Source organism: Ooceraea biroi, chromosome 4 (assembly GCF_003672135.1).
Source record: "Ooceraea biroi isolate clonal line C1 chromosome 4, Obir_v5.4, whole genome shotgun sequence".
NCBI classification, from domain to species: Eukaryota; Metazoa; Arthropoda; class Insecta; order Hymenoptera; family Formicidae; genus Ooceraea; species Ooceraea biroi.
The window spans coordinates 5,724,830-5,742,975 of NC_039509.1; the positions used below are offsets into that span (position 1 = coordinate 5,724,830).

The window sequence follows — 18,146 nt, forward strand, 5'->3', positions numbered from 1 at the left end:
GAACGAGCAAAGTCCCGATCTTTCACGAAGTGCACTACATCTCGGGCTGTTTCCGCTCACATTCTTTCCCGGCAGCCACCTTTTACTTTGCTACCGTTCTCTTTCCTACTGTTTCCTCGTGCTGGTATTATTGGAACCACCCTGTGACGTTTACACGTATCTATCTGCTTTGTAATCGTGATAGTTTAAACACTTTAATCACATATTTCGAAGTACTTAGTTATTTTATTGTGTATTACTTATTTTCATTATTTTGGAATTTTTTCACATTACGTGTAATTATATTTTAAGCGTTCAGTTACATTTTCGCATTGACAATTTACGCAATAGTGTAATTAATTTCGATGAAAATGTGTGCAAAACCGTTCCGCATTTACGAAATTGCGGTGAGCGAATTTATTCGCGCGAGATTGCGAGGGCACGGCTGATGACAGAAACGTTACGTGGGAGGCGCTCGGCGGCGGGCACGCAATCTTGAACTTTGCCGCAACGACGTTAAATTTTATGAGACGCGAAGTCCTATAACCCAGTGCCACCTTTAGAACGGTAATATGCATAAACGGATTGTCCCACAAACTTGTACGGGTTAAGTTTACCGTGACGACGACTGATTCCAGATTGTATCACCGCCATCAGCGTTGTCGCGTTGTCCTTAATGAACAATTTTGCCTCCCGCCGCGTTGTACACGCGGTTATCGATGACCGTAAAGGAGCGCAGCTAAGAATTTATGCTAAGAATAAATAAAATACTTTATTGAAGATTGTAGGAAGATGATAGAATTTCTCTTCGATTTTTCTCGATGAAAGGATCTCCTTTTCGATTTTCATAGAGATGTGTTAAGAATGTTTTATTCCAGTAAATCATTCAAACAGAAAACATCATTATTTGCATACCCACAGCTGTGAATATGAAATTGAAAATCCAATCTTTGCCATCGTTCGCATGATCATCAATTAATTTAGTAAAAACAAAAACATTTTGAGCATCGCATCCTCGAGATCGTCTTAAGCACGGATGTTCTTTCAATGAAGAAGAAAAGAAGAGGAACGCGTGTTAGGCGCGAAAGGGGTAACTTTAAGCGGAGGCGTACCCCAATACCAAATACGCGTAACAGAAATGAATTTCCCCTTCCCCTCGAATTTTCCGATTCCGCGTCCGCTTTCCCGTCCGCTTCTCCAGTGCATTCTTGCGTCTGATATGTCTCTCTCTTCTCATGTTCCATCTCCTTCCGGTATCCACGTTGTTCGTTACCCTCCACCTACTCTCTACCCTTCCGCCCTCTCGGTCTCTTTCTCTCTCCCCGTTTCTCTTTCCCGGTTCCTCTAATGTGTGCCGGTGGGTCGATCAGTATCTAGGTCGCGAGTTTTGGCAGTGCGACCCACCCTCTCCGGCCTCCTTTCTGCACCATCGCCCCACCCCCTCGGCAAAACGCGACGTCGCGCCGCATCCATCACAGTTTCGTGCAAAATTCAATTTTCGATACGCGTGTATATCGTTCTCCACGTTCTGAAATGCTCTTTCTCTTCACTACCGTGACGGATCGTCGTCATTAAAGTCATTAATTCACCGTGCAAATCTCGCAGTCGCATCAGATTTTAACGAACTTGGAATGAATCGGAAACGATTTAATCAAGTTTTAAGAATATTATATCCTTTTTTTGCGTCATAGCATATAACGAGGATCGTTGCATTAAATTTGTTTATTTATTATAGAGAGATTTTATCGTTATGACTTTAACGACTTGAAGCAAGAGCAAATGTACTGATTTTTTCTAGTAATTCTCAAGGAACACTAATAATGAAAATAGGGATTTTTTAAAGTTTAAACGAAAAGAACATTTTCCGAGAAATTATTCACGAGATAATAATCTAGTTGGATAATACGATGCGCTGTATAGTGCGGCGAGATTATGGCGGAATATTAAATATCCTGCTTTCATCGGTCGATCGATCGCTGCTGCTTGATCAGACTAATAGCCATTATGCCAGCCACGTGAATACGGCGTAACGCGTTGTTGACCCAAACAAAATTTCCCGACCGTATTATCGGACCGTTTCATTAGCCTCTATGCCCTCTATTAAATCCCACGTTTTCGTCAAGGGTTCATTACGATAACAGGATCGTCACGTTCGTTCTCAATGCTCACATGTGCCAAAGCACTCATCATTAATGGCCTTTCTCGATAACTTTTCCTCCGGAAAAGCAGAAGTTGAACGATGGCATATTTTGAACAGCGGAAATGGGAAAATCAAGTCATACTCTGGAAATTTATCAAAATGTGAAAGAAGCAGAAAGAGAAAGGAAAAGAGTAAAAACGAAAAAAAAGGAGAAATATATTTTACAACTCACAGCTACATTATGCGAATGAGGAATTACATTAAACGAATATATTAAAATTATTAAGTAATTTCTTCATCTCCTTTGAAACATCATCAGAAACAATTTCTACGGAGTTAGAGACCTCTGATCCCTCTAATCTCTCATCCGTATATAAAACAGAGTGTTTCTTCATCAAGTTCTTATACAATCAATTAGATCCGCTAGAACAACAGAATTGTAAGATCTGGAAAGATAGTCGAGATTGACAGGTCGTATAGAGGATTGGAATAAAAACAAGTTGATCACAACAGTAGGAGTATTGGCCGTATAGCCTAAGACCTAGGCGTGTGAACCAGGGATCCCGGAGAGTTCGAGTTCAAATCTAAGGCAGTCTCCTAGTTATTTTTCGCCTCTTACAATTCAGAAGTGGGATAAAATCCGCTACCCCTCGAAGACAGTTGAGATTCATCCGCTACCCCTCGGAGAGGAGGGAGTTGAGAAGCAGCTGGCCGGTAGTGAAGCCTGAACATGGAGGTCGGGACGGACTCAGAGGAGTGAACCAACATGGAGATTGGGAAGGACTCAGAGGAGTGAACCAACATGGAGATTGGGAAGGACTCAGAGGAGTGAACCAACATGGAGGTTGGGAGGGACTCAGAAGAGTGAACCAAAAATGGAGGTTGGGAGGGACTCAAGTGGAGTGAACCGACGATTTGGAGACATTCGGGGACGAATGTAATGTCAGGCTGGCCGAGCTGTAAGATCTGGAAAGATAGTCGAGACTGACAGGTCGTATAGAGGATCGGAATAAAAACAAGTTGATCACAACAGTAAGAGTATTGGCCGTATAGCCTAAGACTTAGGCGTGTGAACCAGGGATCCCGGAGAGTTCGAGTTCAAATCTAAGGCAGTCTCCTAGTTATTTTTCGCCTCTTACAATTCAGAAGTGGGATAAAATCCGCTACCCCTCGAAGACAGTTGAGATTCATCCGCTACCCCTCGGAGAGGAGGGAGTTGAGAAGCAGCTGGCCGGTAGTGAAGCCTGAACATGGAGGTCGGGACGGACTCAGAGGAGTGAACCAACATGGAGATTGGGAAGGACTCAGAGGAGTGAACCAACATGGAGATTGGGAAGGACTCAGAGGAGTGAACCAACATGGAGGTTGGGAGGGACTCAGAAGAGTGAACCAAAAATGGAGGTTGGGAGGGACTCAAGTGGAGTGAACCGACGATTTGGAGACATTCGGGGACGAATGTAATGTCAGGCTGGCCGAGCTGTAAGATCTGGAAAGATAGTCGAGACTGACAGGTCGTATAGAGGATCGGAATGAAAACAAGGTGATCACAACAGTAGGAGTATTAGCCGTATAGCCTAAGACTAGGCGTGTGAACCAGGGATCCCGGAGAGTTCGAGTTCAAATCTAAGGCAGTCTCCTAGTTATTTTTCGCCTCTTACAATTCAGAAGTGGGATAAAATCCGCTACCCCTCGAAGACAGTTGAGATTCATCCGCTACCCCTCGGAGAGGAGGGAGTTGAGAAGCAGCTGGCCGGTAGTGAAGCCTGAACATGGAGGTCGGGACGGACTCAGAGGAGTGAACCAACATGGAGATTGGGAAGGACTCAGAGGAGTGAACCAACATTGAGATTGGAAGGACTCAGAGGAGTGAACCAACATGGAGGTTGGAGGGACTCAGAAGAGTGAACCAAAATGGAGGTTGGGAGGGACTCAGTGGAGTGAACCGACGATTTGGAGACATTCGGGACGAATGTAATGTCAGGCTGGCCGAGCTGTAAGATCTGGAAAGATAGTCGAGACTGACAGTCGTATAGAGGATCGGAATGAAACAAGGTGATCACAACAGTAGGAGTATTGGCCGTATAGCCTAAGACTAGGCGTGTGAACCAGGGATCCGGAGAGTTCGAGTTCAAATCTAAGGCAGTCTCCTAGTTATTTTTCGCCTCTTACAATTCAGAAGTGGGATAAAATCCGCTACCCCTCGGAGAGGAGGGAGTTGAGAAGCAGCTGGCCGGTAGTGAAGCCTGAACATGGAGGTCGGGACGGACTCAGAGGAGTGAACCAACATGGAGATTGGGAAGGACTCAGAGGAGTGAACCAACATTGAGATTGGGAAGGACTCAGAGGAGTGAACCAACATGGAGGTTGGGAGGGACTCAGAAGAGTGAACCAAAAATGGAGGTTGGGAGGGACTCAAGTGGAGTGAACCGACGATTTGGAGACATTCGGGGACGAATGTAATGTCAGGCTGGCCGAGCTGTAAGATCTGGAAAGATAGTCGAGACTGACAGGTCGTATAGAGGATCGGAATGAAAACAAGGTGATCACAACAGTAGGAGTATTGGCCGTATAGCCTAAGACCTAGGCGTGTGAACCAGGGATCCCGGAGAGTTCGAGTTCAAATCTAAGGCAGTCTCCTAGTTATTTTTCGCCTCTTACAATTCAGAAGTGGAATAAAATCCGCTACCCCTCGGAGAGGAGGGAGTTGAGAAGCAGCTGACCGGTAGTGAAGCCTGAACATGGAGGTCGGGACGGACTCAGAGGAGTGAACCAACATGGAGATTGGGAAGGACTCAGAGGAGTGAACCCAACATGGAGATTGGGTAGGATTCAGAGGAGTGAACCAACATGGAGGTTGGGAGGGACTCAGAAGAGTGAACCAAAAATGGAGGTTGGGAGGGACTCAGAAAAGTGAACCAAAAATGGAGGTTGGGAGGGACTCAAGTGGAGTGAACCGACGATTTGGAGACATTCGGGGACGAATGTAATGTCAGGCTGGCCGAGCTGTAAGATCTGGAAAGATAGTCGAGACTGACAGGTCGTATAGAGGATCAGAATGAAAACAAGTTGATCACAACAGTAGGAGTATTGGCCTAAGACCTAGGCGTGTGAACCAGGGATCCCGGAGAGTTCGAGTTCAAATCTAAGGCAGTCTCCTAGTTATTTTTCGCCTCTTACAGAATAACATCTACGTATGTCTGAGCTATCATGTTCATCATTACTCAAGTTTAGAATTTTTCCAAATGTCATTACGAAAATCATATCGCACAAAGATGATCTCTTAATATCCTTGAGGTTTCGACGTACCCTGATGGGACATTAAGTATCGTCGACCATCGCCATGGCGCGATCAGTCTATCAGCCATTAACGGCGGTTGTGTGAAGATGGGACGCGTTGTGTTGTTCACCACACATGCAATCCGTGTTATCTGAACATTCCATTAGCGTCGTACTGAATCTCGCGCGTCCGACGCTTCGTCATAGTGACACGCCGTTGCTGATTGGTCGACGACACAACGAAAGTTCGCGTACGAGGTTTGGTGGCTACATCGGCCGCGGCGGAATCGCCGTGATTTTCGCCGGGCGCGATTAGGAAGCCCGATATATACGCCGTAGATTCGCGCGGAATTCTGACCGAGTTCCTTGCGAATCTCTCGGCCGGCCGCGTGCCACGTAGCGAAATTGATAATTCAACCCCATTGTGGCAGCACTTAATCCTAGTAGAACTTGACCGTAATACCCCTTCGAGACTATGGACCTCGAATATGAAGCAGTCGCTTCGAATTCCATCGATCGCTCGAATTTGTCTCGCGAAAAACTCCGATCAGCTCGAGAAAGCGATTCGCGTTCGTATTGTTAGTTTACCCCTTCGCTACGTACCTCCTCATGTCTCTTCCTTTATTCTTGAATTTTAGATCTTACAGTAACATCGAGTTTTGCAAAAATTATTATTATTATTACGCGCAATTAACCTACATGAAAGAGAAAATCTAACTTCTGTCCGTGCTAAATTTATGCTTTATGGGAAATCCATGTAAAACATATTTAACTGTTTTACGTAACTCGTTGAAGCTTCCGAGGAACGTTCGTATCAAAAGCGAATAATGGCGGGCGACGTGCGCGAGGGAAAATAGGTTAATGCAGATCTACGTGCGTACACGTGGATCGATTTGCAAATCTATATTTGCAGCCTTGCCATGCATCGTCATGCCATGTCGAAGTCACTGACGTCGCGTCGTCGGAAAGGTATCGCGAAGGCAGCGGCCGACGCGATGCGCGCGTCAATCAGCCTGCGAATGCGGAAAATCATGGGAAGTAAAACGCGGGACGCACGAGACCGAGCTTTCACGAGCTTTCGTGAGCTTTGGCGAGCAACGAACGTGACGATGGAAGGCGATGGTGGCAATTTTGCCCACAATCTACACGCATACACACACGCGTACACAGCTCCCAAAATGACTCATTTTCTCTTCATAATTATTCATAGACATCTCATGTATTGCTTCAATCAAAACGTTTGATTTGATTTTTGCGTCAGTTTTATTCCATTTAGACAAATTATATGAACCAAGTAATCACCATCCTTGATCATGATTATAGATCTTATCTTAGACCTTATCTAGACCGTCTGTGTCAGACATTATCAATATTGTTGCCTACATATATTGCATGTATATTACGTGCGTGGTGTCAGCTATTGAAAATCGAACAGACTTTTTGACTGACCATAGCGAAATACGAAATCCGCAATTGTTTTTGTAAGATAGAACAAAAAGTTTAGAGTTAAATTTGGCCCACAGATTGGAGTCGCACTGTCATTTTGATTCCTCACTCAAACCTCCTTTTTTTATTCTGTTTAATATTCATAAAATATTAACGATTATTGATTGTTGTTTCCCGTTTCTCTTTTTACGAGCAATTACGATGTATGTAAGACATGATGTCTCTATACGAAAAGTGCTCGTCTGATGAATGTTAAGACGTTGCTGACGCTTGGCGTACACCGTCCACGAATAGGAGATGATTCAGACGGCTTTAAAGCGAGGGCTTTACACAAAGAGCAAAAGAACAATGTGACACGATCGCCCCACATTGGTGGATTTGCACGTACAAAATTGCACGAATTCACGCGACTAAACAATTGTTTTGTGATGAACTTTGCGTGAATGTAAATGTAAATGAACTTTGTGTGAATTCGTATTGTGCAATATCGATTATCTGGAATTTGCATGTGGTTGGACGCGATGTTTCGTACAGTCGTACAGTCGATATGACCGATACTGATTAATTAATCACATCGTTATTACGTGTCGAAGAAAAATAAAAAAATTGTTTCTATTGATGCAATACTAGCGTATTAGACTCCTGATATCTAGAAAAACCGACATGTTAAATTCGGTCACCATTTATCTGTACTTGTCAAAATTTAATTTATTGCATTTTGAATCAATTTATAATTTTCCGTTGAAGAATCATCACTCTAACAAGTAAACCTACGGAAGTGTCACTCTCCGATTTTTCTGAAATTTGGATATGTTATAATACATGAAAAACTAAGGGACACGTATTTTTTTTAGCGGCGGAAAAACATATTTAGGGGATGAAACGACCCCCCAAAATGGGGGGTAAAATGGAAAAATTGCGATATCTTTGAGACCAGTGAAGCCATTTTAATGATTTTTGGTATGAAAGTATCTTTCGATAGAAGACGAAAATCGGCCTAGGTATGTTGGAAGGGGAGTGAAAATTAGGGGGTGAACTACCCCTAAAGTGACCAATTTCTTGCTGCAAAAAATCAGTTTTGATCTGATCGAAGTAAAATCTATTAAAACTTTAAGAGGAAAGCTAATTGAGGAACACGTATTTTTTGGTTTGTTTTATATAAATATTCAGGAGGTAAACAATCCCTAAATTGCCGCGTTCGTTTGGCATTGCGCATGAAACACCTTGTGAAACTATATTTTTTAACTGTTCGATCTTTTTAATATATTGGTTTTTTAAGTCGCTGAATCCGAATCTGAAATCAGATTTTCAAAATTCAATATGGCGGACGAAAACTCGAAAAATTACTTGAACAGACAGTAACTCGACATGCGACTTTCAAAATACAATAAAATCAACTTTTGACATTTATTGTTAGTTATGTGAAGTGAATTAAACATGTTAAAAATATTAATCGTTTATAACAAAATTGTTTAAACAATGTAGCTAAAAAATGAAATGAAAAATGATTAGAGTGAGTCCCCTTACAGAAAATAGTGAGAGGCAAGGGGACTCACTCTAATCATTTTTCATTTCATTTTTTAGCTACATTGTTTAAACAATTTTGTTATAAACGATTAATATTTTTAACATGTTTAATTCACTTCACATAACTAACAATAAATGTCAAAAGTTGATTTTATTGTATTTTGAAAGTCGCATGTCGAGTTACTGTCTGTTCAAGTAATTTTTCGAGTTTTCGTCCGCCATATTGAATTTTGAAAATCTGATTTCAGATTCGGATTCAGCGACTTAAAAAACCAATATATTAAAAAGATCGAACAGTTAAAAAATATAGTTTCACAAGGTGTTTCATGCGCAATGCCAAACGAACGCGGCAATTTAGGGATTGTTTACCTCCTGAATATTTATATAAAACAAACCAAAAAATACGTGTTCCTCAATTAGCTTTCCTCTTAAAGTTTTAATAGATTTTACTTCGATCAGATCAAAACTGATTTTTTGCAGCAAGAAATTGGTCACTTTAGGGGTAGTTCACCCCCTAATTTTCACTCCCCTTCCAACATACCTAGGCCGATTTTCGTCTTCTATCGAAAGATACTTTCATACCAAAAATCATTAAAATGGCTTCACTGGTCTCAAAGATATCGCAATTTTTCCATTTTACCCCCCATTTTGGGGGGTCGTTTCATCCCCTAAATATGTTTTTCCGCCGCTAAAAAAAAATACGTGTCCCTTAGTTTTTCATGTATTATAACATATCCAAATTTCAGAAAAATCGGAGAGTGACACTTCCGTAGGTTTACTTGTAAGATTTTTTCAAGAAGTAATTTCAAGAAAATGTATAGTTGTTTCTCAAACGATCTCGTGTGCACGTTACATAATAATTCCTCATTAGCCCCCAATGAAGTCTTTGATGCCCAAAGGCTTTGTTCGTTAAGGCGCTAAGTATTCTCGCCAAGGAACAATAAAGGCTTTGATGTTCTCGCCGCGAATTCGCGGAATACAGTGCGACAACAAAAAGGCGAACTTATTAATAGTGCTGTTTGGGTTTAGCAGATTGATTGTTACTGGCAAAGCTAACTTCAAGCAGGTACACGTAACGTGTGATATTCTTGCGTACTCCCAATTATCCTCCCAATCTTGCGCCAAGTGCTTTGCTCTTAAATCCGTCATTCAGTCCACTCGTGTCTCAATTATTTATTCTGAAATTATTTTCGATAGCAATCCTCTCGCATTGCAACGATGACATTCATGACGATCGATCATTTTTTCTATCATGACGAGAGATAACGACTGCGCTCAAACGGTAAATCGTCCCTGAAATTCTCTCACTCGGGAAGCAACTTTCGAGTGATCGTGATGGATCGTATTCTTAATCGCTGCTCCGCTAATTGAACTTTTAGCGAGCAGTAATTCTCTTGTCGTGCCGTTTCTTCGTGTCACGGCGGTAATTGCCTCGACGTAGTCGCCTTTGACGACCCCTTCATCCTCTCTCCCCAAACCTCCTCCCCCTCCCCGAGACGGTCGATGTTGTGGGAGGGGAAGGGACAGCCGATGCGAGCTCGAGATCGCGGTATCGATATCCATTTCTCGCGCAAGTTCGGCATGCTCCGCTTTAACTTGGCGAACTCGACTGCGCGATAGCTCATAAAGGTGGCGGAGAGAGGAGAGGAGCGCATAAAGGGGAGGAGAGGAGGGGGACGTGCCTTTATACATCGATAATTTATTCCTTCGGCTGCAGTAGCGATTTTTCCAACGTGTCAGCGACACTTTTACCGCTATATTTTATCCGCTCGCCCGATGCGGCCGCTCTTGTTGCGCGCGCTACGTCTCCTTAGCGATCCTCGCGCCCGGGAAAGTAATGATAATAATGCATACGCCGTGTACCGCGGCGCACGGAATCGATATGCAAGATGCACATACATACATAAATAATCTCTCTTCTCGTGACCGCGGACGCTGTTGACGTATCGGCATATGAACGATACTTCCGGCTTCGCATCGAAAAAGACGAACGCGTTCTCGTGACGCTCGTTTGCAGCAAGTGCACTGCGCGATTACACCAGCTGAGGTCCTGCAACGGAGGTAGCTGACGCGATTACAAACGCGATATAGACCCTATAATAAGAGTCTTGACATAAAGCGATCTGGACAAAATTCTGCGAGAGAGAAGGATATACATTTCCAGGATCAGAGGACCAATCAAACTTGGATGGAGTAAGTAACCGGAGGCGATAACTTCAGCGCGTAGGCCTTACGAGTAGAAAGTTTGGCGGGCTTCCGGCGAGCTTCGAAACGCGTTACTTCCCGATGTCTGCGACGAAGAGGAGAGGCTAGGATAGACAGCTTTAATTTCCCGGACGCAGTTGCACCACGGGAGAGAGATATATACAGAGAGATACACGGAAAGGACAGGAGAGACGGCAGCGGTCGATATCTAGCGCCAACGCTGCTGCTACTGCTGCTGCCCTACGAGGTCCACGCTTATCTATTATGTTCTGGCTACGGCCATCGCGACAACAATAACCGTACCGTGCGGAGAGATTCGAATTTGTCGCCACGTTGTAGCGGTGGCATGAAACAGCCGTGATCTCGGCACACTTTATTAAGTGGAGCAACGTAATTTGTACAACCGAGAGAAATGGGTTTCTCGCTTGGAAGACGGCTCATTGCGCTGCGCTCGCACATTTTGTCGTGAAATGTAATGCTTTAATAATTAAGAGATTTTTCCTAATGTTGCTTGGCTAATTGCACCGGCTATTGTTGCGGTGTATTATATTGCGCGTTTGAATGTACAGTCGTCTGCGTCAGTGATATATCCTTTTAATATTTATTTCTCACTTTCAACGTCGACCAACCCACTAACCGACTTTAAAGTTGATAACGACAAGTGCTTCCTCAGCAGCTCTTGTAACTAAAAACTTTGCTCGCGTGAAGATGAGTACAATGGTGCGAATCATGGCGTACTTTATGCGCGAAAAAAACAGCTTAGCTTCTAAGTAAACGTTTGAATTTACAGTTCAAATCTCATTTGAATGAAAATTAAAAACCCTTATCGTTATCGAATATTTAGTAAAATTTTAATTTAAAAACGGTCGTGTACCAATAAAAATAAAAAGTAATGGAAGACGCTTCTGTTAATTTTCATGTGACGAGACTGTGTATCGAGTTGGCCAGTTGACGACATATCAGAGAGATTATAAGATCCCAATTACGTTATTATATTGAATTGAAGTTTTAATAAGTTTAATTGAAATTTGCGGTTTATCTTTTATAATAAAAATATTTTCATTTTTTATCCTCTGTGTTTTATAAAAGGAATTATCATGAGAAGAAAGTCCAAATTTGGAAAATTTCATAAGCAAAAAATTGTCTCTTGTTGGACATGTTCCGCGTTCTCTACCTGCGCCTTTCGCGGTTAGAAATGTCAGCTGTTATACAGATTATTTTTGTTAGCAACTGTGCGATAAGTGATTAAATATGTTTATTATGACAATAAAAAAATTAAGTATTATATATATATATATATATATATATATATATCTTTTAAAAGATACTTTTCTACATACTTTCTATACATGTGAGCGATGAAGTTAATCATGTAACTTAACGGGAAAACGATTCATTGAAACCAATATAAAAAAAAAATAATCGATATAAAAAGCTACTTCTATAAAAGCTAATAACATAAGCTAATAACACAAATATAAATGGAAAGAACGAATTTTATACGATAGGTACGAATATATAATATTGTTCTCAATAAAATTGAATATTTTCTAGGAAATTTATATGAATTATATAAATTAATTCTTGTCAAGTATATCCTATAAAATAATGTATAACAATTCGATACTTACGTAATATCTGTGATTCAGTGACATTCTTTTTATTTCTCTTCTCGTCAACTGCTTCCGTCCGCTGCTCGTCTACGAACTCGCGCACGAGGACATCGCAAAGATGTTCAAAAAGTCACGGAAGAACTGTTCGCGATTCTCATACTTCTTCTCTTCTGCAGTATCCCAGAAGTATCCTCAGGGTATCCTCTTTGCGGGAAGACACGCGCAGTGTACTAGCGCGAAGTTTCTGGCGAAAACGCGAACGTTTCGCGTCCACGCGGGAGCAAAGGAGGATATTTCGCGCGCGCAAATCGATACGTCTTGCCGCTATCTCCTTCCTACGTGGGCAGTGTTATCCTTTCCTCCAACAGTATCAGTCTTACATATTTATTGTCGGGGTTCTGCGCTTATCTCTAGCGTCGTCATTATTGTCGCTTTTGCTGGCGATTGTTTTCTATGCATCTGGATCATACGTTGTCGTCGTCGCTATCGTCGTCCTCGCTTTGCCGTCGTCATCGTCAACGACGAGTTATCTCGTTCTCCTAAGACTCCCTTGCATCTACGTTGCATACATTTTATTTCGTTATCCGAGGAACTGTCCTGTGAAAAAGCATTTGTATCACACAGAAGATATTGCGCCTTAGATAACTTGAAGCCGGCATGGTATCGCACGGATTTTTTCCCAGAGAAAAAAGAAAAAGAAAAGTAAAACTATGATTGCTTCTTTAACTATAGACACTGCGGTTATTTATTTCACGATTATTCCCTGGGAGACTCAAATCTGTGACTTGAATTCGCTCGGGGCACTCGCTGATTCGCTTGCTGAAAATGATTACGAATAATAAAACTTTTAATGGTATCTCAGAGGAAGAAATATTGCATCTCGAGAAAGAAAATCTCTTCCTTATTTGTAATAAATTATATCAGCGGAAGGAGAAGAATAGATCCGACTTCTCAGACAATATTCTCTACTGAAATACGTCAAGCATGAAGGTTTTGATGAAAATGGGATCTTGATATCTAAGTTACTTAAAATTTTGTTATTATATTCATTCGTAGATAATTCTTTACAAACTGGTTTTGTAAAAGATTATTTTAAATACTAAAGAACATGTTTCTCTTCTGACTATAAATGACGATCAATATGTATTTTTTAGCACACATAATTCTTTGCTTTATTTCTTAAATAAAAATTAAAAAATCATATTGATTTTTAATAGAAACTATTTCGATTCTGTCAGTTACAGAATTTGAATACATTCATAAATTTGCTTGGCTCTTTTCGCTTGGAGTCTTGTGATCGTTTACAACACTCACGATCAGACGTTAATTTATTTATGCGGTCTCTCTTGTTCTTCTGGATTACCGATATACCATGTCGCATTAATTTTTCCGAGAAAATAGAGTATAGCTTGCGAAGATACGTTACATGATAAAATATCCTCACCGACCCGACGTATGCGGTGTATTGTTAGAATGTGAATTTTCGATCGCATCGATAGCGTGACGTTTTCCGCAAACGCAGCTCACGTTTTAGCAACCATCCCGCTCGTTCGCATCCTAGGTCTTATCGCATCAGACTGGCTAATAGTGCGCAAGTATAAATAGTGCGCATGCAAAACGTCACTGTTATGGGCCGGAGCTTTTAGCTCCGCCTGTAAAAACGTCGCAGTCCATTAGCGGCGCCGACGATGCGACGTCACTTTGCCCGGCCGCGGTGCGATACAAAAATTCGGCTCTCCCCCGTGGCACGCAGCCGGGAATGCACCGTCCGGCTGTTATTATTCCTGCTGTCCGTAACGCAACGGAAATAAAATCGGACGCGATAAAGAGTGTGCCTTATGGCTCGTCCGGAGACGTTGGCAAAGTATGACGTTCGATGCCCCATGCATGCGTGCAAAACATGCGTTTTCTGGAGACGGTCTCATGTATGTCGCATCATTTGTATTTCGATGATTCACAGAAAATTTTGTAAGAAATACGATTGTAAGTACGTCATGTTGACACACGCACACGACAATAGGCAGCACTTGCTGGATACCTTTGTCCAAGTAGCCGAAATACTTTACGCGAGGGCGCGTTGTCAGCGAGCGCTTGGGACGAGCTAGTCGTGGAAGTCGGAGCGAGCAGTCTGAGATCGATAATCAAATGAATAGGTAGTGCGAGAATCCATAACGAGCGAATCATCCTTTGTCTGTATCAAGTTCGGTATTAAATATAAGATATTGTTGGTGTCGCTAAATCACGAGTATTCTGACTGTTCTCCATTCAAGCTCCCGATCCAAATCTACTCCAATAAGAAGAGATAATTTATAAGCATAATAACGGCTTATAGAGATAAAAAGAGAAAAAAAAGAAGAAAAAGAGAAAAGAGAAAAAAAAGAGAAAAAAAGAATATTACAATTTTGATCCTATTGTTGATGACGGGATAAGATTTGTTTGCTGCGGCTCTAATATAGAGATGCTATCACAATCCGACTTCTTTTGTCTCATTATTAATTATATTATTAATAAGGTACTTATGTTTGCGAGATGGATAACGCAATTAATCATGCTGGTCTGGATTATTCATTGTGATCAGCTGAAAGTGTTCATTCGTTAATTGTGCGATGAGTTTACGCGATATTTGGAGTTGATCTCGCAGAAAGATATTTTTCGCGAATCGCAGTTTCACTGATCAAAAGAAGTTCAACCACGTCAGAGGAAACGCGGCTTGTCGCATCCGCTATTGTTTCTCTCTTTTCGAGACTCCGAGGTGCTGCTGCTAAGCCAATATCGGTGGAACTGCGCGATATCGGGTCACAGAGTCCAGCTCTGTTCCTGGCAGCAGCCGGCCGATAACTCACGCGACGCACCAGGCGGTACGGCAACCATTAATACGATTGAATTTACCCGTAATTACCAGCGAATTATCGGCCATTCGATTCACGATTCAATCTTCAATCATTCGTACGCTTTAAAACATTCGACCGAGCGATGGGGTGGCGTCCCACGTCCGATCTTATTAAGCGTGCCTCTAGCACCCGATCATCGATATGGACGTCGATTGATCATTGAGAATCGAGTTCGGCTCATCAGTTTTATCGTTGATTAATCCGAAATAAAACTTTTTGAATTTAGCGACGATTGATACGACTCTTCCGGCAAAGCTTGTTTTGAAAAAAGAAGAAACTTTACATATTTGTCATATTTCAATAGTTTGTAACAAATCACGTATAACCCTCTTCATCAATCAATATCATGAAGTTACGTAACAACTTAAAGTTAGACATCTGCGGTTATTTACCTTCCCAGCAGCCGTTGCGAATTGCACGAACAATCAGTAGTATGATGCATTGTTTGTACAGTATTTTTCTTACATAATTGAACGGCGAGTTGCGCATTTTTATCGAGGTAGACGGACGTTGCCCGCACAACGGGTAAACGGAACCGTCCAACTTTATCGCGAGCGATTTATTTCCGATTCTCTGTGAGCGTTATCGATGTGTCGTGTCTATCTATCGCGTCTGGCGATCGATCGATGGGACATCAATTACGCAGAACACGTGATGCCTGCACGAACGTTGTGTATTTTCCGCAACGCTTATACGGTGAAACTCCGTCGGTCTATCGGCCGTTAAGTTAAAAAAACGTACAGCATCTCTGCGAGCAATATGCAGTTCGTTTTTCACCCGTGCGTAACGTTCCATGTGGACTCATGGGTAAAATGTGTAATCCCTGATGCATCTCATATATCATTATCTTGAAATAGAATATTTTTCTGAACAAGATATATAAGCTTTTATAAAAAGTTATGATATTAAAGAGAAGTATATTTCTATTACATATTAAATATAAGTATCGTATATTAAATCTGATCGAACTGGGACATATCTTTGACATCGTAAAATTTTAAAGAAATATAATACATTTTTACAGATTAAAAAGATATCTGAATAAAATATTAATATCTATAACATGTACAGTTTAGCTTTAATATGAATATATTCCAGCTGCGTAATTATTGAACAAAATTCTCTCTACATGAATTTCTTATTTCTTGTTATTTGAATTATTTTACTAATTGTGTATATGTATATATTCTTAAACTGTATATTATTATTATAATTATTGTTTACCTAAGTTCGAACGTTCAGTTTATCTCGGCAATTGGTGTCGCAAATTATGATCATGTCGCGTCATGGTAATTAGAGGGAAGAAGGATGAGAGGTGCGTAAGAAGAGGGCAAGCAAACAGACAGACGGGAGTAATATGTCCTGGCTCGTTTGTGGGATTTGTGACGCAGCTGAACGAATATAAAAAGGGAGAAGATAAAAAAGAAGGAAAGAGGGAGAAAAAAATCCCTCACGCTCTTCATGCTCGCGCGATGGCAGGCTTCTACAAAGTACTCTGCCCCTTTCTCGCGCGGGAATAAATTATGAGACGTTGCCTGGCCTGGCTGACTGAAAACTTTTGATCCCCCTGTACTGCTACGGAGGAGAGAGCTTGGCGTGTTTCTCCACCGCGACCTTTCCAGTCGTATCGTGCGAAGAAGGGTATAACCGCAATCACGCCACGAATAGGAAGATATGTCCTTTTTTTAAACCAGTGAATGAAAACCGGGTGCTCGCTTCCGCGTGACTGCGCGATCGATTGGAATTAAGTGACAACTTGGACACGGATAAATTGCCGGCAAGCGACACTCGTCGTTCGCAATCATCGTGTATGATTTTTCATTAATTCATCAAGTGCCGTGCAGACTCGAAAATGCACAAATTTGTATAAAAATACAAGAACCCAAATATAGGAGACGATAATAACATGTGCCGGTTTAGAAATAATACGATAATGTTTTCGTTTTGAATTTTTCATTTGTATATCGTTTGTTTAATTTATATAATTAATACTATTTTTACGTGTGTGTATATATTACGTAATATGTTTTCCGGGTGGCCACACAGTTCGCTGTTACCCGCGTTCGGATACGACATTCCAATATGCGAAACGTCAGATCGTATTTGACGTCAATGTAACAACCGCGAGTAATATCCGTTAGTGTGTTTGTTAATACGGAGAAACGCAACTCGATGCCACATTCAATTGGAAATCTATCGCAACGCGTAACGCGAATCTCTTTCGCATCGAGGGTAAGGATCACGGTACACTGTAAACTTGCTCAAGTATGGATATTTAATTACAAATTTATCGATATTAATTTGCTGTCGATATTAATTTGCTTGTTCATCGACATATATTTCTAAAGCACAAATAAAAATCTAAACTAAACTAAAATATAAATATAAAAATAGAATTTTTCATATTACTATTTTCTCAAAATCTCAAAAAATTCTCTTTTTTAAATACAATACTATTATTAAATATTAAATATTCCTGTTTGCAAAAACGCATGAAATTTACGCTCTGAAATGTTGCTGGTTCTTTAATTTGACTGTTACTGCGAGTACACATTTTTATTAACTGCTATTTTGTTTTCCTAGGCGCAAATGTCATAATTAGCTCCCATTAATAATCTCGATACGCCTATCCATAAATCACCTGCCTCGAAATGCAAGGAGAAATTTATTGCCATGAAACGGCCGTATTTCCGCGGAATTAATCCTGTCATTTCAATTGGCATTCGTACGAATTGCGCATCGTTTTTCTCTCTCGTCGCTGTGCGCGGGGAAAATCGGAAGGACAACTATCCGACGCACGAGCCGAAACTAAACTTTTTCCATAAGCTCAGCGAGGAGGAAAGTGGAAAGTACTTCGGCAAAGGCGTACAAACCCGGCCGCGTACAAGCGCAATCTGCAGCATCGTGAATCGGAAATTTATCGCCTACACACACGCGCGCGTGCATCTCTCTCTCGTTTGCCTTCCACCCGACGTACACGTACGTCTACGATTTACGAACTCGTCGCACGTCGCGTGTTCGAATTATCCGGTCCGAGATCCGAAACGTGTCCCCAGATATTAATCACGA

At 41.5% G+C, this 18,146-nt stretch overlaps 2 protein-coding genes across 4 annotated transcripts in view; one reads left to right on the forward strand and one right to left on the reverse strand.

Moving 5' to 3' along the window:
- The window catches only part of LOC105282478 (mediator of RNA polymerase II transcription subunit 20), a 107,191-nt gene that overhangs the window by 58,483 nt on the left and 30,562 nt on the right, over positions 1 to 18,146 (forward strand). The gene's annotated exons all lie outside the window — the stretch shown is intronic.
- LOC105282479 (facilitated trehalose transporter Tret1-2 homolog) overlaps positions 1 to 18,146 on the reverse strand; it is a 75,513-nt gene that overhangs the window by 53,932 nt on the left and 3,435 nt on the right. The window contains exon 2 of one of the 2 annotated variants that reach the window (XM_011344451.3): positions 12,205 to 12,778. In XM_011344451.3, the coding sequence (XP_011342753.1) occupies positions 12,205 to 12,228 (24 nt within the window). In that variant the 5' untranslated portion in view covers positions 12,229 to 12,778. Of the gene's footprint in view, positions 1 to 12,204; positions 12,784 to 18,146 lie in introns of both variants that reach the window. The other variant, XM_011344450.3, reaches the window with a different exon arrangement.